Here is a 27,787-nt window from a genome sequence, read left to right on the forward strand (position 1 = left end):
ATCATAATAAGTAGAAAGAAGTCAAGGATTAACAATATCTAAACTGATATGTAAAGTGATCATAAAATAATAAGGTTAAATTTATCTAGGAAGAAATAAGATATAAAATCAAATATAATGACACAAACATTTGGACAGAGGTAATCAATAAAATGTATTTTAGTTGAGAAAAAAAAAAACACACAAGTCATAAAACTAAAGGCAGCTGGGTCCTTAGATGGGGCATTCATATTGCTCTCAAACCCAAGAATATTTCCACTGATAAATGCACATGTGGGAGAGAGAAAGGAGAGGAGAAAAACAAGGAAAATAAGTTACAAACCAGTGCAGTGAAATGAAAGGAATTCAAATACTACTTGAGCTAAGTGGCAAACTGCAAAAATCTACAAAGGCAGATTTCATGAAATGAGGAAAATGATCATAAGTTACAATAGTGAAGAAGTCAGAAGGAAAACTGGACAGAAAAGGTAACTGCTGAAAATGTAAAGAAAAAAAAAATAAAAGAAACCCCTTAAGTATATCAAAAGCAAGAAGTTTATAAGAGTCACTAGGCCTGCTGGGAATTTCAGAGAATAAAGACAGCAGTTAAGGAAGAGAAGGATGTTGCTAGGAAGATAGTAGATTTATTTGCATCAGTCTTCTCAATAGAGGATGCTAGGGAGATACCTACTCTTTGGTAATAAAAATGAGGTACTATCAGATGAAGAGGTACTGGAACAAATCAATCATTTAAAAAGCAGGAAGCTACCAGGACCGAAAATTCTGAATAAGAGCTATGAAAACCCTAATTAAAAAACAACTCCTGTACTGAAAAGCTAGAAAGTAGCAAATGTTTCATATATATTATGAAAAGGCTTTAGGATGATTCAGGGAATCAAAGATTCATAAATCTTACATCTGTAACTGGCAAATTAAAAATAAGAAAATAAGACTTGGAAGATGATGAGATGATAGGTCTTTGCAAAGGAAGATGTTGTCTTACTCATCTGTTAGGATGTTTTCAACACATCAGTAAAATACTGTAGAGGTCAAAGGAAAACCAATAGAAATCATTTATTTAAACTTTCTAAAGGCCTTGGCAAACTGTTTCACAAGAGTGATAAAAAGAAGAGACACAGACAGCTAACTGAAGATCTCTGTTCATTGTAGCAGATTATCAGAAGAAAGAAGCAAGAAATTAAAACGAATCAAGAATAAGACACAGCATGACCACGAAAAACGATGTTATATAAATCAGTGCTGCTGTCTGATCTGAACTACCATTTGCAGTACTGGCTTCTACATCTCAGAAGGGTATCAGAAAACTAGAGGGAGTTAGAGAAAAGTGACAAAAGTGATGGAAGTTCTTAAAAAACAACAACAACAACAACACTGTTTTGTGGAAATAGGTCAGAATAACTGGAATTGTTTTAGAGGAAAATAAAAAGAAGTATGAAAAAAATACATGAAATAATTACTAGAAGTAAACCAGAATTTCATTTCTGCCTTCCTTAACATGGTTACATGCAATTAAACTTCAAGACAGCAAATTTAACAGAAGAGATGCACATCAGTTTTCCCATAGTTTATGTTTTTGCTGTAGAGCTTGTTCTTTGAAAACACTGAGATAAAAATAAATAAATAAATAAATAAATAATATAAGACTTAAAAGAACTGGATGTTTATGTGAATAAGAAGAATGCATTGAGTTAAACTAGTTAAGAGTATTGCAGGTAAACTGAAATTTATTTGGAGACTTAAATATATCTGTAATTACTGTAGACTAGCAGTAGACTGGTCTATTATAGACTTTATGAAGCCAAATCCTCAAAAATATCCCTGTGCTGGGTTTTCTGCACTTCCCTTGGAAGTGTTCAGGGGTCACTGTCTGAGGCATGGATGCTGCACAAGCCTCAGATGTACTTCAGACCCCTTTGGTCCATGCTCCTACTGTCAGTATTTCATGAATTTAACTGTTTCTAGCCCAGTAACTGGGAGTGAATCATAATATCAAAATATTTAAACTAGCAGAATTTCAAAGTTTTTGTAAAAATCTTTACGGAGAAAGCCATATAAAGAATGAAAATACTGAAGCAAGCAAAAAATAGTTGACGTTTTCAACTTAAAAATTGTCAGTCAAACAAAGGTTTGTTTGAAATTTGGAAGAGGACATTATTTTCTCATTAAAAATCAGCTTTTCAAAGGAAAACCAATACTTTCTCTGGTTTTTTTACAATTTTTAAATAGAAGCATTTAACCACCCCTATCCATCAGTTATGCTATATATTCTTGAGCACCATCTACTGGTGCTGCATTATTAATTAACTATTTATGAAAATATAAAGCACTTTAATAAAATTCCAATCTCATTGTAATTCTCTTGCTCTTAAAAAGAAATTTAAAATTGATAAAACAGAATATAACCTAAGGGCCTTCCACATCTGAGCAAATTAAGATGTGGGGAACAGATCTGTGCCCCTATCACACATCGGTGAGCTAAGAGGCTTCATAAATATAGCACTTGACTCTTACCTGTTACTTGACTCTATAGCCACACTTGTTTCCGTTTTTGTGCATAATAAGATGACATCTAAGTCCATAACTGTCTACATCTAGCTGTAGTCAATTAAGCATATGATAATAATATGATAATAGAGAATGATAATAGAGAATTAAACTACAAAATTAAGGGAATTTAGATAAATTATTTGTTGAAAAGCCTTCAGTGAGTTCAATGTTGGAGATAAACTATCTTTTATTTGCTCATAGAACTGCAGGTTGCAAGAGTGACCTTGACTTGGAAAGATTTCCCCGCAAGCTGACAAGTGGTTAAGTCAGAGAACAGTCCATTTTTCAAAGCCATTTGCTTTAAGCTGTGGCTTCCCTTATACAATTTGCAGCAAAAATCTCAATGAATTATAATTCGAGTTATAATTTTGTTGAATTTTGTGCTATGTTCTCTAAAACCTGGACTGAAATCACTCAGTTACTGTGACTGAGGTACCAAAGATCTTAAACTGCTACTGTGGGTGGGAAGAGAGAAAGAGAGAAAGAGAGAAAGAGAGAAAGAGAGAGAGAGAGGGAGAGAGAGAGAGAGAGAGAGAAAGAAAGAAAGAAAGAAAGAAAGAAAGAAAGAAAGAAAGAAAGAAAGAAAGAAAGAAAGAAAAAGAGAGAGAGAGAGAGAAAGAAAGAAAGAAAGAAAGAAAGAAAAAGAAAGAAAAAAAAGAAAGAAAGAAAGAAAGAAAGAGAGAAAGAGAGAAAGAAAGAAAGAAAGAAAGAAAGAAAGAAAGAAAGAAAGAAAGAAAGAAAGAAAGAAAGAAAGAAAGAAAGAAAGAAAATGAGGAAAAAGCAACTAAACAAACCCTTTAATTTATTCCATCCAGCATATTACATTTAGTAAGCAGCATTTTTTTCCCACCAATACAGAGATTACTTAAAAATATTACTCTCCACCCTCGTTCCTAGTTTGGATTGAGCCCAACCTTTCTGAAACAATCACATCCAGTCTAGAAAGCAGCACTATAAATTTAGTGTTCACAATGTTGTGCCTATCCCCACCACACTACTACTGAGTGACATAACACTTATTTTAGTGCCTTGATACTTTCTTTGTAGTACAGATGGCACCACATGTGCCATGCAGTTCTGACAGTACTGCTGTGAAATAGCATGGGATTGCATTAATACCTAATTTCTAGGTTTTAACAGAGATACAGAACCTGGATCTGCTCAATATTTCTGGATGATGTGTATATATTCACTCTACATATGCCCTATGCTAAATGTACATATAAAACAGCACCTTTCCAAACAAAAATTAGCTGCATGTCCAGTTTAAACAAATATAGTGTCATTTCTATTTATTTATATTTTATGGACATACACTGACTTTTACTTGTAGTGTATCAATAGTCCAGATTTTTGATATTTCAAATGCAGCTGCATGACACCTGGCAAACAAACTCTTTCTGAAGTTGGCCTCCGTTCAAGGAGGCAGGCATATACAAGTGGACCATCAGTATTTAACAAATGGTATATCTTATTTTAGAACTAGCTCCAGCAATTAAAAACTACACTGTTCAGGTCTCATGGCAACAAATCTTGAAAAGAAATCTGCAGAGTGCTCTGTGCCTCCATCTCTCTGTTCTTCAGCTCACAGAGTTAACTTGAGTATGACTTGCGCAACTCCCAGCCTTTTCCTTGCTTGCAGACGAGGCCAGCCCTTCCAAATTCCACTCCAGCATTGCCATGTCTTCACAAAAACTAAAGTGGAAGTTAATCACAGGGTCAGGATACCCAGTAAGTTGTTTAAGACAACAGTTTACCATACACCATGTATTAATTTTCATCTCCACTTGCAAATAAAAAAATCTACAAGTTGTCAGTGCTGCAGGAAATGGGTGAAAGAGTTCACTCAGGGTGGCTTCTCCCTATGACTTACCCTCATGTTCTTCTTTTACAATGAAGGGAGTAAAAAGGTATTTAAATACTGCCTTGTATGTACACCTTCGATTTGTTCTGCTCATACCAACTTGTCAATGAACTGAACTACTTTTGAAGTATTTCAAGCAACACAATGATCATCCAGAGATCATACAGAGTATCACTGAACATGAGAGAGTATGATCATCTCTGAGCCATAAATGGTTCAGTTTTCATTGCACTGTATTTGCTGGGCATAGATCATGCACATTTCTCAGTTTCCTTGTACTGAGTAGATTTTTTGTTTGTTTGTTTTATTTTGACAACAGGGACATGAATTCTTTTTGTTTGTAAAAGCTAGCAAGGATGTTGTTTACAGCTTGTACCTATGGAAAACACAGTAAAAAGGTATAACCGTTCTTTCATTTACTTTGGCCAGAAGTGGTTTGTGACCAGCAATACCTCTGATCAGAATTTGTGCAGCGTGTAATTGTGATCATAAAAGCTCCGTATTACTGGAATTCAAACCTTTACGGGGCTGAGGGGGCAGAAAACTCTCGGCTTTGAGGAACGGATGGCTTGGACGCTGCCCAGAACTTCAAACTCTCGTTCCATCGGGGTGGGAGGGAGGGGGCCGCCAAACCCAGGCGTGCAGCGGTGTTTCTCGTGAACTTTGGGAGGGCGGGCTTGTCGCAGGGAGCCGGCCACATCGCCTCGGCAGGGCTTTGTTCTCCCTGTCGAGTGGCAGCGGCGGGAGCAGGCAGCCGCCAGGCCGCGGTCTGCCCGCTGACTGACAGCAGCATTTATTAAAATGTCATCCCCTAATTTCCACGCCGGATATCTGCTGTCGCGAGCGCTGACCCGACCCCTCGGAGAGCCCGACTCGCCCTGGGGAGCGGGAGAGACGCAGCCGAAAGGGAGGGGGGAGAAAAATGCATATTCAAACCTCCTCGGCTACACCCAAATAATCGGGGGGGGGGGGGGGGGGGGGGCATTCACAGCGGAAAGGCACCTTCCGCGGAGCTCCCCCGTCTGTCGCTCCCCCCCTGACCCCCCTTGCCGCTACCGATGCCCTGCAGCCGCTGCCTCCTCACAAACTTCGCTGGCAGCCCCCCGGGGGGGGGGGGGGGGGGGGGGGCAGCGCCTCTCTCGCGACGGGGACCCGGACCAGGTCCCCCCTTTGCTGCGGGGTCCCCCGGGTCCCCCCCCGCCGCCCCCTGCCCTGCCCGCGCCCCCGCTGGACGGCGGCGGCCGGGGGAAGGACCGCGACCCGGCCGCAGCCTCCTCCTCCTCTCTCCGTCAGGGAACAAATACGGCGTTAATTGCAGCCTCGCTGAGAAAATTGCCATTGTTCCAGTCAAAGGCGGGCGGCACATTGAAAGGGTTTTTCCTCGGGAGCGCCGTGGCGGTTAATCTGCAGCGCGGAGCCAAAGTGACAGCTCGCGGGGCTGCGACGGAGGGGGGAGGTTGGGGCCGGGGGGAGAGGGGGGGAGGGGGGGATGCTTTTAAAGAAAAAACAAGAGGAAGGAGATCAAGTGCGGTCTTCCCGCCCCTCCACACTCCTGCCATCCTTTCCCCCTTTCCCCAGCGGCGTCAGCCGAGGCCCCCAAAAAATCCCTCCCCGGCGCAGTCAGCGCCGCTCCCGGGACGCGCTGGGTGCCGAGCGGCCCTGACGTGCCAGACGCCGGGGGCCGGGAGGGGCGCCTGGCACACTCACACACACTCACTCACACACACACACTCACTCACACTCACACACACTCACACCCGCGCGGAGCGGTGCGCAGGGGCGCGCGCACGCCGCCGCCCCGGGAGAGCGAGGCGGGGGGGGGGGGACGGGGACGGGGGTGTTGCGCGCACGGGTACGCGCACACAGCCGGCGGCCCCCACGGAGGCTGGCTGGCTGGCTGGCTCGCACACACGCACACACAGACACGCGCGCGCACACACGCGCGCACACGCAGCGGCAGAGCCGCGCTCCCGCTCCCTCCGCGCTCCCCTGCGCGGCCGGCGTTCGCACCGCTCGCTTCCCGACATCGGCAGCCGAGGAACCCCCCCCCCCTCCCCCTCCCCGCCGCTGTCCGGCTCTTAGTGCCCGAGAGGGGAGGAGGAGGAGGGAGGCAAGAGGAATAAGTCCACCAGTACCACCACCACCAACAAAACCCACCAACAAATCTGCACTAGCGCCTGAGTCCTCCTCCTCTCAGACCGTCGCCTGCCTGGCATCGCCGCTCATCGGGCTGCTGTGCTGAGACTTTGTTTCAAGTAAAAAAAAAAAAAAAAAAAAAAAGAAAAAAAAATCCATCGCTTGCTCAGCCACTTCCATTTTTCCCCCCCTGCAGTCTCGCTGGTTTGAGGTTGTGTGTTTTTTTTTTTTTTTTTTTTTTTTTTTTCCTTCATGTGGTTGGATTTGGTGGATCCGGAGCCAAAGCTGCTTTTTTCCCTCGGTGGGGTGTGCGTGTGCCGTGCGGGGGTTTTCTCGCCGCGTTTTTTATCTTCTGCTGCTTTTTTTAATCTTGGTTTTGAACCTGAGCCGGGGAAAATGGGAAACGGTGCTTCCGACAGAAGGGGAATCTCTCCATCACTGTTGTTGGGACGTGTGCCTGTGGTGCTAGTCTTTTAGAGAAATAGCCTGACAGCTTTCGGAGTGGAAGGTAAGGGTGCCCGGGGCATTTCCATTTCCCATTTCCAGGGATTACGACTGGAGAGCTTTTAGCTTGGGATTCCGGGGAGGAGGCGGCGGAGGAGGGGGACAGGCTGTTGCTGAAGGATAGAGAGAGAGAGACAGCACATACAAAATGATCTCTGCATTTACTTCAGCGCTGCAGTTCAAAAGTTAGAGAAGTCCGTTTGGCGACAGGTCTGCTTCCCCGAGAGTAATTTCCAGCGAGACGAAGAAAACCTGAGGTTTGTGCACGATTGGGGTAATTTTATTGGGGGGTGGGGTGGGGGGGAGATGTTAGGTTAATAGGAAGTTAAAATAAGAGGAGTCAGTGGGTCTTCTGCTGGGGAAAAAAATAAGTGGAGTGATGGCGCCGTCTATGTTCGGCTAAACTACAGTGTCACCTAGAAAATCAGTTTGGGGAATATCCAAACTAAACGCCCGTTTGCTTTTCAGCAGAAAAGGGTTCCCCCCCTTCCCAAACGAGAAACCTTAAGCCTCTCTGGCCATCCTTTAACTCCATCCTCCATGGAAAAGGAAGATTTTATTTAATCTGGTTGCCTAATCCTTTCGGCGAGCAGCTTCCCTCTTGTATTTAGCACTATTGCAAACTAAATGAAATGCTGCCAGCACATTCGATTCGAATGTGTGTGCATGTGTAATACACCGAGGGAGAGGGAGATTAAGACAAAATTGCCTATCAGTAGCTTTGTATGAACAAACACATAACTAAAATGAGGGCTATCTGATTACGTTTCTTCACAGAAAACAGCCTAGCACTGCAGACGTCTTTATTTTTCTAATTTCATAGAGGATGAGAAAAGTCAGAGGCTTTTTCCTTTTCAAATTAAAAAGCAACTAAGGCCCCTTTTTGCTTTCCAGATTATAAAATTAATCCTTTTTCATGGGTGGAATTCCTAATTTAGACACTTATTGTCACATTGGCTTTCAACGCCTACACCATCCTGAATAACACTGCGCAGAACTGCAATGCCTGCAAAGTGCTTCAGAAAAGGGGAAATTGTTTCCAGAATTCCCTGTAAGTTTCTATTTTTTTAAACCTTAAATGCTGTACTGACCCTATTTGGAGAAGGAGGACCATGTTATTCATTGAGATGGATGCTCAGAAAGAGAAAATCTGACCGTGTGGATAGAACTGGCAGCAGCTCTGCTTTTTTTTTTTTTTTTTTTTTTTAACCGCAGCTATAAAGAGGGTTAGAGTTGGTGCTGCTTTGCCCATTTCAAGATTCAGAGTTTGAATTGTAATCTAAGAGATACGAAAATCTCTTCAAGGGAGCTTAATCTGGTGATTTGCTGTGTGTTACGCAATGGGAGACAGAAGATGCCATGCTGTTTGGTGAGGAGATGAAAAGCTAGGCAAAGACACATATCAAAACTCAGTAACAGTGTCTGTGTGTGTATGTCTGCCTCTGCTTACAGAGCAACAGTGGAAGAGACTGAAATCCAGAGTTTTGAAATTAGCTTGGCATCACTTCTGCCTACTTGCCTTTGAAAGCAGAAGGTGAAAAGCTACTTATTTGTAAGGGATAACTCAAAGGTTAATGCTGAAAATGTTCAATTTGATTTTTTTTTGGATAACATTACAGAGGTAAATATAACTTAATGTTCACTTTATTAACCTAGGCCACTGTTAAGAAAACAGAGCTCTAGAGGAGGCTGTAGCGGTTGACAGGTGCAGTAAAACAGCTTTATTTGGTGATACTAGCAGAGAAAATGTAATATATCATCATTCAAGCACACATCTGCAAAGCCCAGGAGCTAATCAGACAGTACAAGATATTCAGAGTAAGAGGGCAAGTAAGAGACCCAGTACAGTGCAATAGGTGCAGAGGTCCTACTATAGCACTGCAAGCTATATAGAGCTAATGGTTGCAGACACTAATATAGTGGTCCATTTCATATATCCTAAGAGGTTGTAGCACATTTGAATTACTATCTTAAAATGCTGGCACTTAGTGGTGGTGTCAGACCACCACTAGTTTCATCTGTCTGTCTTTGTTTCTTTCTCTGATACTCTCAACATTTTATTAATATATTAATCTTAGTATTTCCTTCCTGGGATTTATTTTTATAAAGACCTCTGTATGCCAGGTGGCCACTGCAAATGCATGTAGACATATGGAAAATAATATTCCATCTGTAACAAATACTGTTTGGGCTTTTAAAAATTATGGCTGTAATTCTTCACTGTTACTTCCCAGACTTAATAGAAAAATAATACATAACAGCAGATGCTACCGGCTTTCTTGATCTATTCTGGTGAAATTCTCCATGTGCACATTGTACGTGCACAGATATGAATATAGCAAGCTACTTAATTTGCTTTTTGAATAAATAAGTAAATTGTCCTGCTCTTAGTCTGTCGGGTAAGGCGTCTAAATTTTTACCTAAGTTGAGCAGTTCTAGTCCACGCCATGATGACTACAGCCTAGACAGGAGAGGACATTCCTATTAATAATCTAATGATTTTTTTTTTTAATTTGGGTGTAGAAGATTGGTCTGTCGCGATGGCCACGCGATGGCGCTGTTCACACAGCAGCAAAGCGTTCCCTTGTGTTATAAAATAAAAATTACCTGCCCTTCTTTCTGAAACGGGCTCTAACTGCAAGCTTGGAAACAGCTGGCTCGAATATTGGAAGGAGTTTGGTTTTCAATGCGTGAAGAATTCTACTTGCATTTTCATTTCATTTCATCTCCTGCAGGCCAAATGACATAGGATGAAGGCTGTTCGTAATTTGCTGATTTATATATTTTCCACCTATCTACTGGTTATGTTTGGATTTAATGCTGCCCAAGACTTCTGGTGTTCCACGCTGGTGAAGGGGGTCATTTATGGATCATATTCTGTAAGTGAAATGTTTCCTAAAAACTTCACAAACTGCACTTGGACACTGGAAAATCCAGATCCGACCAAATATAGTATTTACCTGAAATTTTCCAAAAAGGACTTCAGCTGCTCCAACTTTTCCCTCTTGGCTTATCAGTTTGATCATTTTTCCCATGAAAAAATAAAGGATCTTTTAAAAAATAACCACTCTATAATGCAGCTCTGCGATTCCAAGAATGCTTTTGTATTTCTGCAGTATGATAAGAATTTTATTCAGATACGCCGCGTCTATCCTATCGATTTCCTAGGATTACACAAAAAAGAAGAAGACCAAAAATCCTTCTTTGAGTTTTTGGTGTTGAACAAGGTGAGCCCGAGCCAGTTTGGGTGCCATGTGTTATGCACTTGGTTGGAGAGCTGCTTGAAATCCGAGAACGGGAGAACCGAGTCCTGTGGGATCATGTATACAAAATGCACCTGCCCTCAGCATTTGGGAGAATGGGGAATAGATGACCAGTCCCTGGTGTTGCTCAATAATGTGGTGCTGCCCCTCAATGAGCAGACAGAGGGCTGCTTGACCCAGGAGCTGCAAACCACCCAGGTCTGCAACCTCACCAGAGAAGCCAAACGGCCTCCAAAAGAAGGTAGGTGCTTCTTGGGGGGGGTGTTGGGGGGGGTGGGGTGCGGGGGGGGGCTGAATCCCACACTGGTGTGTAGGTCCTGTTGCCGTCTCTCTTTGATACTCACATTCATTTGACTTGCTCTTCACTGCGGCTTGCCTCCAGACAAGGTGAAAGGGCTGGAAATGATGTACACTCCCTCTGGGCAAGGAGGGATGCATTCTCATTTCTAAACTGGTCTAGCCTTCAGCATCATGTTCTGCTGAGCAGTACAGAAACTCCTCATATGTAGATTCCCTCTGTTTTCAGCCCTCACAGTAATGCCCACAGGTGATGAGCCAGGAATCACTCACCATCTCTTTACTGCTGCACTCAACTACAAAATCTTGATGAGATCCCTTGACTTTGCAAGGAAAATGTTTCCAAAGGCATGTGGGCATCCTGAGTAGAACACCCAGAGATTTGCCATGGTCAGGACAACTGGTCCCAACTGTGACAGACTTAAAAACAATCTATAAAACAAACGTGGTTCTCCAGGGCAAGCCCTCTGCCCGTGATGCCTAGAGATACAAACCACCATGCACAGTCAGCACATGCCTCTTTGACTTGACAGACCTGCAGGCTGCTGCTGTGCCCCTTTCCCAGGAGGTGTCAACTTCAGGAGATGAAGGCTTTGCATCTCACAGCAATACTAGTGGGGTGGGTGGATGTGTCAGTCCTGACAGCTGCTTCATGTCCCCATTGGAAAAGGTGGGTTGTGGAAGGGTGGGAAGCCAGGAATCCAGCAATTAGAGTGGCAGCCCACTGTCTCTCTGCTTTACACCTCCTGCTTTGGCTTCCTGATGTTTTGGAGAGGTCTGGGGGTGATTTTAGGAAGGGTGCAGAGGGGACCAGAGGGTGGGAAAGCATAGGTTGAACACAAATTGGGGGTTCTTATGTGCAACCTATGGATGTGGGGGTGCTTCAGAGCAGCCATACAGGGCAGACAGGAGGTCCTTGCCCCTGCGGCAAGGGATAAATCATCCAGCCCAGGGTGTTGCATTTTCATGCAGGAAATGTTCCCACTCTTCTTGTTTTCTGCATAGCCACAAAGCTCCCAGTCTGTGGTGAGGCAGCGCCAAGCTCCCAGCCCCCCTAATAGAAGTGGCTTTGTGGAGGAATGTAACATTGACACGTTGTTAGGAGAGGATTTTCTTTAAGGGCAGCCAAGCCCCAGTGCTGTGGGAGAAGAAAAGCTGAACTTGCTCCAGCTGCCGCGGTGCCAGCGGCCGCGGGCAGGGCCGGGGGGTGGGGAGGGGGACAGGGGACACTTTTGGTGTTCTGCAGGTCTCTCCACACACCCAACAGCTCGGAGCCAGGGAAACGGAGCCATCTGAAATGACAGGGAAGCTCCCCTCCTGTAAACTCCCAGAGAAGCCTGCGCAGCGGCAGGGATGCTATTTAACATCGTTTAGAGCTAATTAGTGCCCTGGGAGGCGGAGGCAGCTCCGGCCTCGGCGCCGGGCTCTGCCCGCGGAGGCCCCGGCGAGCAGCTCCCGCAGGGGCCGAGGCGCGTCCCCGGGGATGCTGAGGTGCCACCTCGCCGCTGGGTACAGGGGACACAGCGGGGAGCACAGGCCGCCGAGGTCCCTTCGTAGCTCTCCCGAAAATAGGCTGGGTTCCAGGGGATGTGTGTCTCCCGTGTAAAACACCCACTTTCTGCCCTTAGCAGAGAGGACAGAGAATGCTTAGGGCAAATATTGCATTTTTTTTTTTTTTTTCGTAAATTTTGAAACACATTTGCAACGTATTTTCTTTCCGGTCTCAGTCACATTTTAATTCTTGCCCTAATTGCGGCTCTCCCTGGATATTTCCTTGACAAACAGCATTGTTAGAGTGGGTGAAAATTTTATTCTTTAGGTGAAAGGTATTCTTCATTTGTTTTGCCACAGTACTTCTTATTTTAGAGTGTGTGTGTGTGTGCGGCTAAGAATTTTAATAATAATAGAATTATTTAAATGTTTTATTTAATTACTCCATGCACTTGGAAATTGTTCATCTGACTGTTACTGAAAGTTAAAATCAGTTAGCAAATTAAGCTTCACGGTCCTTCTCAGTAGCAGTATGCTCTTTGTCTTCCAGTTCAGTGTTTGAAGCATTTTTTTGCCTTTCCTACAGAAGGTTAACAAGCTGCAAGAGAGGTGTGTTGATTCTTTTTCTGTTCACAGATTCATATTTATCAAGCATGTCGGTCAGTGTATTTGTTTGTATAAAGCTGGCTTGTGGTTCAGTTGGAGGCTTTATTGAGGGATCAAAATGTAGAATATTCCTACCACAAACATGATGCAATTCATCAATTGTGTCAGCAAACATTTAGGCAAGAAATGGAAAAGTTCCTTTCATGGGCAATCTGGTTCGAGTTAGATCAGCACAGGTAGTGAAAATAAGGGTGACCATTATCAGAGAGAGGTTTCGCGTTTTTAGTATTCATTAGCGCTAAATGAAAGTGCAGTTTTATTAGCATCAGTTGAGTTTTGAAGAGAACTACCGTATCATTGTTGCCTACCACTTTGAGAGAGCTCTGGACTTGGTGAGACTGTATTTTAAGAATTTGTGCATTACTTTGAGGTTTGGTACTGACATTGCCTAGCAATGGCTTTCGGAAAGGAATTGCAAAGACCTGACAGCTTTCTTACAAGATTGTGCATACTCTCCCATCCTTCAGATTTGCTTTCATCATGCTTGACTACATGAAATACAAAATCTTTCCCCAAAACTATTTCCAGCTCCCTTCAAGAACCATAATGTAAATAGAGAACATTTAGATTAAAGCCTACTGCTTCCTTTTTGAACCTCTGAAGATTTTTGTAATTTTGAATATGAAAAATGGCGTAGGAAAATGGATGAAAGACAGTATTTTTCCTTTTCAAAAATTTGCAGCATTTTACAAAAGATGTGACAAGTACACAAAGGATGATTGTGTTTCTAAAAGTACTGAAGAGTGTTGAACAATAAAAGGAACTAGGTCAAAAAAGGAAACTGTAACCATTTTTTTTTTTTTTAATAAAATGGTTTGGAAATATGGAGCTTAACCAGTATGTCTTCCATAGGCAGATCGTCACTGGTGTCACTGATTAAAGCAATATTGAAAATCACCACGTTTTCACTAAGACCCAGTTTCATTGTATCTTGATGCTTTTCCATAGTCTTACATCTGAGATGCTTAGCTTGGATCAAAGCACTAGCAAAAAGATCTCAGTGAAGTCTCAGGCAGGGGCCTGAATTTAAGAGCTTAAGGGTATTTGTCCTCTTGATCTTCAGTGCTGTGACTGAAGTATCTCATGAAGTTTCTGTCAATATGACAGGGCTCAGGTCCAACTTTTGTGGACCTGTAAGCCTTTGTATGTAGTCAATCCATATATTTTTATGAATGATGTAATAAGAATGCAAAAATGTATTTTCTCATTGTGACCACTACAAAGCAATATTTTTTTTTTTTAGTTTTTTTTTTTTTTATGTAATGGTTTACTTAGACAGAAACTTTATTTTGGAGTTTTCTGTTATAAAACAATATAAATATTTATTTTGTCCTATTACATTCATCAGCAGAAGAAAAGGAGAGGGGAGAAATTCACATTAATTAAGTCTTGGTAACTGGAGTTCCAGATGTAATTTTGTGTATCATGTTCATTCAGCATTATTATTATTATTATTAATAATAATAATAATAATAATAATGGAATGTGACATTGTTCTACTTTGTCATAAATTCTAATCGCTTGGCATCTCAGCATTTGGCAACTGTTGGGTTTTTGTTTGTTTGTTTCTAATTTCAGACCTGAAAGCAACAGGGATCTCTCACCAGATTTACTATTTATGTCCCTTTAATACAATAATTCGTGATATATTGTTGAATAAGAGTAAGATGCAAATAGTATTGTGAAATTTTCATGGCATATATGCATTTATTTATATGTCATTCTGTGAATGCCCAACTCTTATTGCACACATTTAAGATGAATTTATAATATTCATCACATACCCAGAGATGACTAGATGGCTGAGTAGGTTAGACATCCCTCATCAGAAAATCATATGCTGTAGTAGCATGTCATAGCATGGCTTTATCAGAGGATTTAAACTGTTAAATCAATGCAGGATTTGTCTGGGAAGATCAAAAATTACAAAATGGAGTCTAACATCCTCACAGAGATATTTAAAATTTAGTGCGTTAACAACTATTTAATATTAAAGTGAAAAAAAAAAAACACCTAGACAATATCCATTACATTAGGAAAAAAAATAGCTTTGCTTCCAATTTTTTAAAAAAATAAAAATTCATAATAATAAAAAAAAGTTTGGTTAGTAAATATGTTTGGTTATGTATATATGTCTGAGTTGTAATTTCTTTGGTATCACAGTTTATATCAGTACTTCTCACTCTAAGAAGATGGCATATTATTTATTTTGGGAGGAAATGTCAGCCTACTGCAAGAGTTTGCCCTGCCTTCAGTGATATCACAGGTGTATTATATAGGATATGAACACTGGTTTTCCATAAGCTCAATCATAAATCTTTGTTGACTTCAATGAAATAGCATGCTAGAAGCTGCTTTGTAACCTAAACGGTGATCTAGATTCACCAAGGCACCGTTTTTTAACTTGAATTAAACCTCTATTTATGTGCATTATTGCACATCAAATGTCATGGACACCTGTTCTCAGTTGGGGACAAATGCTACTAAAGACTTCCACTTTAAGATCACTGGATCTAAATAGAAGACGATGATAAAGAATGGGGAATACATATATATATATATATATATATAAAATAATAAAAAGTGTTGAGACTGAAGACAAAAAATATCTGAATTAGGAACAGAATTCCTGAATGAGGAACAGCACTTGCTGCTGGTTCCTGTGAGCAAAAACTCAATAGCACCAAGTCCTGTACCACCAAATATTTCAGACAAGTCAGGTCTTCTTTGTTTGCTTTTGTCATACGAGTAAGCCATTCTTTTTTTCCTCAAATACTTTTATTACAATTTGTCTGGCTGGGCAGAATACCCAATGGCTTTACAGCACTTTAGACCTGTCCCTGAGTGTATTTTTGACTAATGTGTAAGTGTTCACATGTAGAACAGTCATTAACAGCTGTTAATGGTGATTCTGTTTACACAGTAGGATTTTAGTTATTACGTCTCAGTGACATTACATGGAATTATATTATGACATAATGGAAGTACTGCATTTCTTATTTTGTAGTGTTTTTACCTATGCATATATATTTTATATATGTATATAACATATTGATTCTGTGGTCTATTACACATTCTTTTTAAAACAATTTATCCTCTCCTGTTTAGAGCTATCCATATTGCTGTTTTGTTTAGTTTTCTGCTTGCAAAAGCATAGGAAAATGTGCTTTGTGTGTTGGTATACACAGAGGAATATTCAGAGGAGACTTTCTTTTTCTCTTCTTTGGGAATTAATTTTATGAAGTTCGTTCAGTTGGGTTTTATCAAAGGATTCCAACTCAAAGTTGTAGTCTTCAAATCGAAGTTTAGCTGCTCATTTATAAATATGCAGTAATTGTAATAAAACAAAGGTCACTGCAGAATTCCATTGAGCATTATTTGCATTCACTGTTAACAAGAAATATAAAATACTCTTTAGGATAGAGAAAGTTATACATGATATAAAATACAAATTTACAAATTATGCATCATTGATACATGAATATTTCAGAGTTAGAGCCCTTTATGCTAGTTAAATCTCAACAGGAAGACAGTCAATTTTTTCAGTTTTTCTCAGTTTTGTTAATCTGTAAGTTACAAATAAAGTTTATATCAAATTAATGACGATTTTTTTTTTCTGATGGACTAGCCACATCAGAATTAATTAAACTAATGTATAATAACTGTGTATGAGATTACTGTTGTTACTTTACTTTTCAATGGACAAATTATTGTCCTTAATAAAAGCAAATTCCTAATGTTATAAATATAATTCAGTCTAAATAAAAATTAGATTAGAGCCCACAGAATAGATGTGAAACAGTGATACAATGTGTTCTTTCTATTAATTGCAAATTATTTCACAATTTATATTAATTCTTTCATTTCAGGTTTCTTATGCTTCTTTCTGTTTAGTTTTAGTTTTGAATGCATCCTTGACCCTGGGTAGAGTGAAACACATGCACTGAAAAAAAAGTGCTATTTTGTAACTGCTTGCTGCCTTCTTGTCTCTTCTTTTAGCTGATAGTCTCTTAATGTATTTCCCTTCAGTTTCTGTGGTTTTTGTTCTTCGTTATCTGAAGGTGAAGGAAGACATATAGTATAGTCAGATTAGCATCCTTGGTGTGTGTAGTTGAAATTTGGAAGCAAGCTGTTTTATAGTTATTCAGTTCAAATTTTATTTATATCTACCTGAAATGAAAAACAAACATACAAATAAATAAAACACAACATAAAAAATAAAATTTGAATGACATTCGTTTTTTGGTAGCTTGATAGAAAAATGGTAACAATGGGCCTTTTTGGCAAGTTTTCCACAATGCTTTCTTTTAATTCATCAGTAAATGTAAAACTGTTTGGCTGTTGGCTTTGGTGCCTATTGTTCATCATGTATTAATTGTTCAGATATCAATTATGCAGAGACACCATTTATTTATAGTATGGTTTATATCTTTCATCTATCGCTGGTAGTTGTGTGTCTTTAAACAGATTCACTGAAGGATGATGGGGGGTTGAAGGATCAAGAGAGCAATTCTCCAGCTCCTAGCTATAGAAAATGAACCAAACTTCTTTTCTAACTATAGTTGGAAATACCTTTTGTTATGAGGGAATATGTTCAGCCTTGCCTCCACTGAGGTATATTACTACAAGTTGCTTGTGTCAATTTGAGACCTGCTGAGGCTTCTGAGATGGCTCTGTCTTCATTCCTTTCCCTTTGCTGAACTGTTTCAGCACAAGCCAAGCAGAAAATTATTCAGCTATGGTTTTTGTTTTTTTGTTTGTGTAGTGGTATTTTTGTTTGTTTGTTTGGGGGGGGGGGGGCATCACGGGTTGTTATTGTTTGCTTTGTTTGTTTTGTTTTACTCTTCTTGTTAGGTGAACTTGATGTTGGGTGAGTGTGCTACAGTGGCCCAGCAGAGCCTCCATCAGTATCAAAAAGTGGCATGAGAAAGAGCTGGAAAGGAAAAGCTCTGCTGGTGTAGCCGGGTTTAGGTTAGTTTAGGCCCCCCAAAATATTTTATCAAAAAAGCAGTCAAAAAACGTCACTCTTGTCCATTCTCTTGCATTTGTTAGCAGCCAGTTGCACAATTCTATATTTCTAGGCAAATATATCAGGTTCAGTTACAGTATTACCAATGGATCCTTCAAAATAGCATCCAAGATATGTGTTCAACCAGAGCTTCCCACTGAGCACTAAAGAGTTGTGCAAATTGCTGTGAAAGTATGCACAGAGTGCCCAGAGATGATTCTGCGAAGCCCTTGAAACTCATTCCTGTAGTGCAGCTGGAAAGGGTTTAAACTATAGATTAGAAAATCGGGGAACTGAATTCGTGCTATTTATTCTTGTGAAGGAATAGTGTTGCCCATGCTTCATGTAAGAAGAGAACTTTTTTTCCTTAAAGGATTTTGGAAAATATTAAATCTTAAGATTTCACGTGGAATCTTTCTTTGAATCCTAAATGGTTCGCTTTTCTCACACATTTTTTGCTTTTCTCATGTATGAATATGTCCTTTGCAGTCCCTTCTGTTAATGTGCACATAGAGGAGGTGAATTGTCTGCAAAGCTGGGCACTTCAGCTTGAACAATGAGTTATGTTTTTATCTTTGGAAATGTTTTGTTTGTTCTGCAGCATTGGCTGCTGTCTTCACTGATTGGCACACATACAGGTGCTCCATACTGCTAGGTTTGAAGGCTGATGGATGTGCTTCATACAGATGAAGGAAAGGAGGAAAAAGATTCAGCACTGCAGGAATAATATGAGTACAGAGTTTAATCCAGCTGGTCCTGTCTCCACCAAATGTCTAGGAAGTCACTTACAATACAGAGTATCATGATTTTGCTGTCCTTGGGGGGGAAGAGGGTTCCAAGGCTGGGATAACAGCCAGTCCCAGCACCTGGTAAAGTTGTGGCAGTTATGTATAGGGCCACAGGGCTTCAGCTGATTATGCTATTATTTGGGTTCATAAATCCAATAAATATGAAGCTAAATGCTTGAAGGAGAATTACAATCAGAAGAAAAGTTTGATAATTATTGTCCTGGGAGCAATGTAATATACTTAAACATAATTGAAGCAAGGCCTGGAACCTATGCTTTCCTGTTGTGCAAATGAATGTTCAAATTATTGCATATCTCTTTAGTCCAATGAATATGTAATTAATCCACAAAAATCACTGCAGCTTCAGATTTGGGAAAAAATCAAGACTATTCCCATTCCTTGACCAGACAAACCTTCTGAGAACCAGAGCCACTGAGTCCAGATTGCTGCAGGTGCTTCAGCTGATTACAGGGTGATCAGCTCAGGGTTAGTAGTAGATTGTAAAAGGATGGTTCCATCTTTGACTGTGGTTCATACAAAGTTTGGTCAAGTAGAAGCCCACCTTTTAGATTAGACCCTACTGCTAAATAGGTGGAAGTGACTCTCCAGAGTTTGCCACTTCTCACAGCTGAGGAAATGCCCAGACTCTTATGTGCACCTTGTGCACGTTGCTTATGGCTCTTTGACACCAGTAGGTATGAGCTGCTCTGGGATGACCATTTTGAAGATCCCCACTTCAGACGTAGGCCTCGTGGGGCATGTAAATTTATTTGATTTGTTTCATAAATACAGCTTCTGTAAATCACTTCCATTCCCCATAGTACTGCTATAATAGCAATGCCTTGCCTTCTGGTGAAAATATGAGGATAAACACATCAAAACTTATAGGATACTCAGTAAGCAGTATTATACAAGTACTTAAACCATATAGATTATGCCATCAATGCTAAACCTGAAAGATATATATATATTATTTTTTTCCTCACAGTTCTGATGAAAATCAAATCCATATTGGCTTCAGGTATTTTGCAGCGCTTGAAGTGCAAGTTTGATTTTACTGACTGTTTTGCAGATGAAATATATAACAGGAATGAATGGATCTTACATTTATCTGCTGTTACATACTTTTAAGATTTTGGATAATGGATTTTTGTCCTGGTTAAGTTTGAAGAATTAATTAAGAAGAATTAATATGAAGAATTAATTAAGTTTGAAGTGATGCCAAAAAAAAAATAGTTTGATAACATGTATAGTAACTTTACAATTAAAGATTTTCTATAATAAATAAGACATGAAGAGGAACCCAGGCGTACTTGAATGTAGCATCTAAATGATTTTCAGACATGACTGGATTCATGCTTTTGTGTTCACTTGCACATAATTAATCTCAATGAATCAATAGGATTATTCATGTAAATGAGATTTAATTAAAAGGTTTGCCAGTAAAGACCCTTAAATGAAAATGTGGATACTCTTTAATATATATAGTCAATATTAGAACAGCAAACAATTATTTTATTATTAATGGGATTAGTTTGGTTCCAGATTCAGAAAACTAAAATTTTAGTGGTTAATATCATCTGGAACAGTGACATGTTTTTGTTATGTTAACCATATATGCAAAATTAAACATCAGTTGAAGTTTTCTTTTTGGAACAAACAGACAGATTTTTCAAAAAGAGGTTTTCAGGAATTCCATTTTATTCAGCAGCTTTCTCTCTTGCATATGACATAGTGTCATTATATGTTTTATTAACTTAATTCAAGGATTATTGTTGCTTTTTTTTTTTTTGTCCTTTCAGAATTTAGTTTCATTATATTACATGCTTATGATTTGTGCTTCAATTTTCTAAGCACAGCCAGTAGAAGTGACATTTTGAATATCTAGGATGTTTAACAGTTCTTTCAATGCACTCCATTGATGAATCCAAGAAACTAAAATTTGGGGTAGTTTCCTTAATTGGGCAGTAATCAATCTAACTTTACAATTTTGTTTCCTCTTCTTGTTTCCTCTATTAGATTACAATTACATTACCAGCTCTCTGTTTCCTTTTTGGAAATGGCTTTATGCAGTATATCCACTTGAAATCTGCAATGATGTCCCAAATCATTTGTGTTTTATAAATATCTTCATTCATTTCTCAAGGACTAATGTTACATTCCAAATACTGCTGTGGTCAAAAAAGAAGCACACATCAAGCAAAGACTTTGCTGTTAGTTTAACTAAAAATTTAACAGTGTAATAAAGGATTACAACAGAAATTAATAATTACTACAGAGAAATAAAATAAAATAAAATAAAATAAAATAATAAAGCATTTGAAGAACAAGCTTAATAATAAACTGGATATATGTACCCACCTCCTCTTAGCTACCTTTTTTGTGTGCAGTGCCCCTTTCAGTGCTCCTCTAGTCTAAAGATTTTTGGCATCAGTAATGGAGCAGGGCTGTACAGAGAGTTACCAGTGTCTGAAGTCCCTCCCATGAAGGAATTCTCTGCCTGGTCACCTTCTTTTCACTCAGTGGCCTGCCTGGGCCTATTTTTGTGTGTTTTTGACATGCTTTTACATATTTACTGGCTTGCAGCTTCATCTTATACCTCAGTTTACTATATAAGGACTGTCTTACATAAACAGGATAAATATTCTTTGTTTTTATTGTTTCTGCACTACTTTGACTGATCATGCATGTATTCTTAGCTTTGGGATCCTGACTACCATCCTGAGCACCTAATTAACCCTGCTGGACTTGTGCTCCTCTGCAATGCATCCAGTATCTCCCCTTTGGAGGCTCTCATACCATGACTATCCTTTTCAATTATTACCATTATTGTTATGCTGGGGTAATAAGCACATCATTCCATACAGACCTACTATTTTTAGCTACCAACTATTTTAATAAAAATATGGTTATACTGACTGTTCATATAAAGCAAAAGTTAAACAAATCAGGCAATAGCTGCCTGATCATTGAACAAACTTAAACAAAGCTCCAGGAAGAATAAGACAAGTTCAGACAACATTTGACATCTCCTGAGGCATTTTGCTGGCAACATCAGTACAGTATTTATTGGGATACAGGGCTACCCTAAAAACCCTTTAGAATTAATCAGCAAGAATGACACCGGTTATCTCCATTGTACATTTATTTATTTTTTCCCCGTTGAATGTGTCCAGGAGCTTCCATGGATTTTGTTAAAACAATTTAGCATTCTAAAGCCTGCATTTTTTTGTTGTTGTTGTTGTTAGATGAAAGAAATAGTACCACTTTATTGATTTATATTTGACAAATTTGACAAATGGTTTCACTTTAGAACCATCTGGCCAAAACCAGGAATCGTTTTAGTGGCCGTTGCCTGATGTTATAACTGATAAAATTATGATAAAAACATATGCTTTTTGATTTTCTTTTTGATGTTCCTGTTTTGTTTTGTTTTGTTTCTGTAAGTTTGGTTTCACGTTCATCTCTAAACATATCCTTTCACCAAACATTTTGAGTACATGGCATGTGTTAGAACATGAAATTGAGAGTTATTTAAGACTACAACCACTGTCAGAGAGTTTCTGAGAAGGAGAGGGAATTAAATATGAAGAACTGGAAGATTATGTTTATTGTACAATCAGCTATGAAAGAATATGGAGCCTAAAGGCTGTAAGTATATACAGTAAAGATTATCAAAAAACATGAAAAGCAGATCATCTTAACCACAGCATTTATAATTTACTTAGATGCAATGAAGTGAGAAATTCAAAAGCGAGCACCTAGGATGTTTTGATGTTTGAGTGAAACTGTCCATCAATTATTAGATTTCAGAAGTTGGCAAATGCCTTAAAAAATATCTTAACTGAATATCTTACAATAATGTTATGACATGTTATGTCAACTTTTTTTTTATTATTATTTTTTTACATTTCTAAGGTCTATTTTCTATTGCACATATATTTGGACCACAATATTTCACTTGAAACAGTTAGGCATGAAAGTTCTCAGATTCAGACAGGATTTTGCATTAAAATTGATGTGGATGTATTTATAATAGAACAGCTATTCTTTCCAATGATCTGTTTGCTACTTTTATGGCTAAGAGAGATCTCAATTAAAAAATAACATTTATTTTGCTAGCAGCACAAAATGGTGTGAATTGCATAGCCTTTTTCACATGGATCGTTATAATGTGTCTGATATCAACCAAGAATTGAAGTCTTGTCCAGTCAGACTTTTCTCACAGCTCAGTTATCATTATAACTGCTTAGCTTATGTTTCACAGCTACTTAGGAACTTTGTACATTTTAAAAGAGAATGCTGTCACCTAAAAGTTATCCTTTTGGCAAATTAAAGAATATCACTGTGGTATGCTGAAAATGTGGACCTTTTTGCAGAGAGAAAATTGGATTAAAAATCAGATGAAATGCTTAAAATTTATAAAATATTTGTGTCAATGGTATGGATTATTTCCAAATACATAAATAAATAAGTTGAGACTAGATACAGGGTACACTGGAGATTTCTTGGGAAAAAATACTGAAGATGCTGAGTGTTCTCTTCTAGGGAAAGTCGCTATTTTGATATGACACCAAGATGGTATCTGATAACTGTGATACATAATGAGCAATCCTGCCATTTCAGGACAGGGATCCCTTTGGCATGCAGGCAAAAAGTCCCTTGGTATTCTTCTTTGTTCCTTTGGCAGAGTCACATTGCTCATGGTAGTATGATGCACTGGCGAAGACACAAAGTGCTGTGTTGATCAGAGAATATATTATGTGCATGCTAACTTGAAGGATGATCACACACTGCTTCTCTCATAAGACAGACCCTCAGGCCACAAAGTCCATTTCAGCATATTTGTTATTTGTAACTTGCAGCTCTCTTTTAGAAATTGTCACATTGCCCTGATGGAGTTCACAGTGAAATACTGAGCAGGCTTCTTGGTTTGTAACTCATAATAAAAGGTTTATACATTCTTAAATTTCCCTTGAAACTGCTCTGGCTCTAAGTATTTTTTTTCCATTTTTTTTTTTTTTTTTTCCTCCCTTGGTTTACCTGCAGTTTCTCTTGTCTCTAGGTTGTTACCTTTTTGCATTACTCTTTCAGATAAACCCTCAGATTTCCCAGAAGCTTGCACTTTCACAGAACTCAGTCTTATTAGTACTCTAAGCTTTCAGTTTACCCCTTCTGGGAGATAAAATAGGTGAAGCAAACAAACACAGAAGCTTTGCAGGAAGTTAAAAAAAAAAAAAGAAAGAAAGAAAAAAAAAAAGAACAAAACAACAGCTTTTACTTCAGCTAGTTGGGGAAATGCAAAGGCTTGGACAAAGAAATAAAATCCCTGTATTTAATTCCTTTTGTTTGTTTGTTTGTTTCCCTCACCACTCCAGTCATATGACCAGTTAAAGCTGAAGCTTTATGAGGAATCCAGTATTCCCAGCTCTACTCTCTATTTTGCACATGATTTTTCCACATTATGAATTCTCTTTCAATACATTTCTGCCTTCAGGAAGCTGTGTCATCAGCTTCCTGTTTTCCCCACTAGTTTTACATGTAAAAAACATCTCACCCATCAAAGGCAGGATATGACTACCAGCCCATGCCCTGTTCATTTCTGCAGATCATTTTACAGTTGTGACTGTGGACTGCAGTGTAAACTGCAGTGGGTTAAACTAGGTTGTGAATTTAGTTTGTATATTGCCCAGAACCCAATCTTCCCTCAGTAAGGAAACACTTTAACCTAAAAAAAAAATAATAAGTAGGCTTTTCTCCAATTTGCTTCTGCTGGCCCCCAAAATCTTGCCTTCTCAAGCCACTTAAGTTTCCCAAGGGTAGGGTTGATCATGAACTAGTAAATTCCCCTCCTTAGGATACTTTGAGCAACATACTAGTATAGGAAAAGCATATTTAGTCTTCTTAGCTGGTATTTTTTAATAAGAGAACAAAAAGGCTTTGTGTTTGGAGCAGTACTCTCTCGTACATATAGCACTGTCCAAAAACACGTAGAGGTTTGGTCATCAGCAGGATATGTGTCTTTTTCTGGCTCACAGCAGATTTATGTGGTCACCTAGGTTCTCAACCAGGCTCAAAGAGGAGACAAAGTACAATGTGAAGTTCTGGAAGCCTTTTTTTTAGGTCCATTGGGAACAAGGATGTCCCCACATACGCACTTCAGTAGCTAATCCCAGGTCATCTGCACCACTTGCTTGAAATGAAGTTTCCAATTCTGCTCAGTCTCCATAGAGACACCAAAGTAGGTATCTAGAACATAGACAAGGATTGTAAATTAATCCATTTGCAGTAACCTTGTAGATTTTCATGATGTTGCTTGTCAAGCTTTGCGTACGTTAATATTTAATCTCCACTGACATCAGTGGTATGGAGGGGAAAAGGTGAGCCAAGGAAGTGTTCTCTGGTACAGGTTTCATGTCATTCTAAGCTGATCTACTAGAAAGAGAGACACGTGCACTCTTTGAAATGAAATTATGAGTGAAATTTCTAGGTCGTATTTATAGGAAACATTATTTTTGTTTCTGTTTATATAAAAGCACAGTTACAAGTTAGTTGCTTATTAGTGTAACAAAGGTACAGGTATTATTTCACCAATAATTTATATTTTCTATTGCGTTGGTTTCACTGCCACAAATTATTAGTACATTTTAGAATAGATCTTCAGTGTGTAAATGCAGTCTACTCAAATGTGACAAAATCTTAATCTAAACTACATAAAAGGTCTTTGAAATCACAAGAAATATAGACATCAAAATAATTTATGCTTATAAATATATACGAAATGAATTTATTAATACTGTTCAATATATGTTGTACATTTTTTGTTTAAAGTGTTTTTATGAAAACATACTAAGCTCAGGAAAATGGAAATAATTGTCTACATATATACAATGAGTCTAATGATATGATAAATCATTTATATTTTAATTGGAGGATATAGCTTATCAAAAACTGTTGAAATTAATGGTGTTAGCCCATTCTGTCTATAATAGCACAGAAACGTTTTAAATTGTCCTCTGGATTTTTATGGGATTGTGTCTGTTTGCTTTGAGGATTATGGAATGTTAAATACTGTTAAGAGAAAGTAATCCATGTGGGCTGGTTGTCACCTCTGCCAAAGAAACAGATGGACTGGTGACCTTTTCAGGGCAATGTTAGATCTATGTGCTTTTGAGTGACAATGGTGCTGGGAGCACTCTTGCTCTCTGAGCTGTCTTTATACAGTTAATCTTCATTTATATCTGTGAACAGCTCTAACGACCAACCACAGAATTGCTTTATGTTTTTTGTTTCTTTTTGTTTGTTTGTTTGTTTTTGTTTATTTATTAGGCTATAGGCTATAAATTACCTACTCCCTTTGCAGTCATCCTGTCTCCAGTAGATTTGCCACAGCTGAATTTGTCCTAGTTGTCCCCAGTGAACATCTAGTAGCGTGAATTTTGAACTGTGGCCAGGTATCATACATAAATGTCTTTGTCCACACAGGTGTCCCCTACAACCTTTGAGAACACATTTGCATTTTCCAGGAAGTTTCATTTTTATGTACCGCACTAATAAGTCACATGATAAGCACACTCACACACCATGCAGTTTTATAGTACTAACAACTGAGTGTTGAGTTGATGTACAAAGTCATGGTAATCTGGAAAAAATCAATGCCTTCTCTCTGAAAAATATGCAGGGGTCTTGCAGTTTTAACGTTTAACCAGATTTCCTAATGACATTAAAAAGAATCCTTTTTTTTTTCTTTTTTTCTTTTTACTGTATTAGCAGAGATGGTTTGTTTCTTTACATTTGCTTTAGATAATTTCATATATACTTACTGAAATTGTTGGTATGCAGCTATCAAAAGGCAATTTATGCCTCCACCAGAAAGTCTGTGAAGATTACGGGAACTATAAGATACTGGTTTCTGAGGTTTCCATTAACCATTTCAACAGTAATAAAATAAATTAACAAAGTGCTGGTGTTCTTTGTATCAGTCTTTACTGACCTTTACTTTGTATCAGTCCATTTGGAAAAATAATAAAAAAAAGGTAAACATATAAGTATTCTTCTTTCTCTTCCTCCTCCTCCATCTCCTCCTCCTCCTCCTTCTCCTCCTCCTTCTCCTCCTCCTCCTCTTCCTCCACCTCCTCCTCCTCCTCCTCCTCCTCCTCCTCCTTCTCCTCCTCCTCCTCCTCCTCCTCCTCCTCCTCCTCCTCCTCCTCCTCCTCCTTCTCCTTCTCCTTCTCCTCCTCCTTCTCCTCCCTCTTCTTTCTTCTTTCTTCTTTCTTCTTCTTTCTTCTTTCTTATTCTTCCTTTTTCTCTTTTATTTATTTGTTTATTCAATTTGGTGTGTAGAACTGATGATGATCCCTGGAAGATCACTTAAGTTAGGAGGCTGTGCTCATGTCTTGCTTATATTTTATCATTTTTGTGGTGTGATGCTGCACAGGATTTGGATTTTGAGCAGAGGGTCATCAGTCTCAGAGGACCAGAGATTTCCTGGTCCTGATTAATCTTAAATAAAATTTCCAACTTAACTTACTGAAATAGTGATGTTTAATGTATAAATGCATATTAAGACTTTAGGTTCATTCATATTTGAATTCAATGTGTTCGTGTAACCAGATACAATAATAAATTCAAGAGATTTTACAGGTGGTATCTTAATGCTAAAATGTTACTTTCAGGCTGATGTATGTGAACAGATTCCAAAATGCTTTTGAAATTATGTGAAATAGAATCATAGACAAATTTAGGTGTGAGGTGACTTCTGGAGTCCAATCATTTGCTCAGGGTAAAATTGTTGAGTTACGTTTTATATTCCAGTCTGCTCTTTGGTTTATAATGAGGATTTCTTGATCCTTAATAGTTTGTGTATACGTCAGGATTCAGCAAATAGTTAGACCTATAATCAAAGCTAGTGTGTATGTTGTCAATGAGTTTTGTTGTCCTGTAAGTCATCATAATGGTCCATGTTTTTATTTTTAGTTATTCTTTAACATGTGTCAGGTTGCAGTATTCTAATCAGGAATAAAATGATTTAAAACAAACTGAGAGAATACAGAATGACCACAGCCAAAACAGTTAATCTGAAAAAATAGCTAATAAATGCTTCTAGAGAAAACTGTCCAAAAATAATTATAGTTATGCCAGCCTTAACTTACAGATTTTTGTAACAGTTTGGCATTTAACAAGTCAGTTTCAGTGTCCTCAAGAGTCTGTATCCAAAAAAATT

General features: G+C 38.9%; 1 protein-coding gene and 1 long non-coding RNA gene across 12 annotated transcripts in view; one reads left to right on the forward strand and one right to left on the reverse strand.

The window, feature by feature from the left end:
- Nucleotides 1–6,700, reverse strand: part of LOC310898073 — a 42,817-nt gene extending 36,117 nt beyond the window's left edge. The window contains exon 1 of the long non-coding RNA XR_014582936.1: nucleotides 6,569–6,700. This is a non-coding gene — a long non-coding RNA (uncharacterized lncRNA). The remainder of the gene's footprint in view (nucleotides 1–6,568) is intronic.
- Nucleotides 6,701–6,768: 68 nt separating this feature from the next.
- The window catches only part of ADGRB3 (adhesion G protein-coupled receptor B3), a 468,984-nt gene continuing 447,965 nt past the window's right edge, over nucleotides 6,769–27,787 (forward strand). For 4 of the 11 annotated variants that reach the window (XR_014582934.1, XM_083832452.1, XM_083832457.1 and 1 more), the window contains exons 1-2: nucleotides 6,769–7,055; nucleotides 9,787–10,555. Coding sequence is in view for 7 of the 11 variants with exons in the window: in XM_083832452.1 (XP_083688578.1) it covers nucleotides 9,802–10,555 (754 nt within the window). In the remaining 4 variants the exon portion in view is untranslated. Of the gene's footprint in view, nucleotides 7,056–7,153; nucleotides 7,309–7,945; nucleotides 8,103–9,786; nucleotides 10,556–27,787 lie in introns of those variants that run through there. The other 7 variants (XM_083832456.1, XM_083832459.1, XR_014582935.1 and 4 more) reach the window with 7 other exon arrangements.

Source organism: Anser anser (genome assembly GCF_964211835.1).
Source record: "Anser anser genome assembly, chromosome: 3".
Taxonomy (NCBI): Eukaryota; Metazoa; Chordata; class Aves; order Anseriformes; family Anatidae; genus Anser; species Anser anser.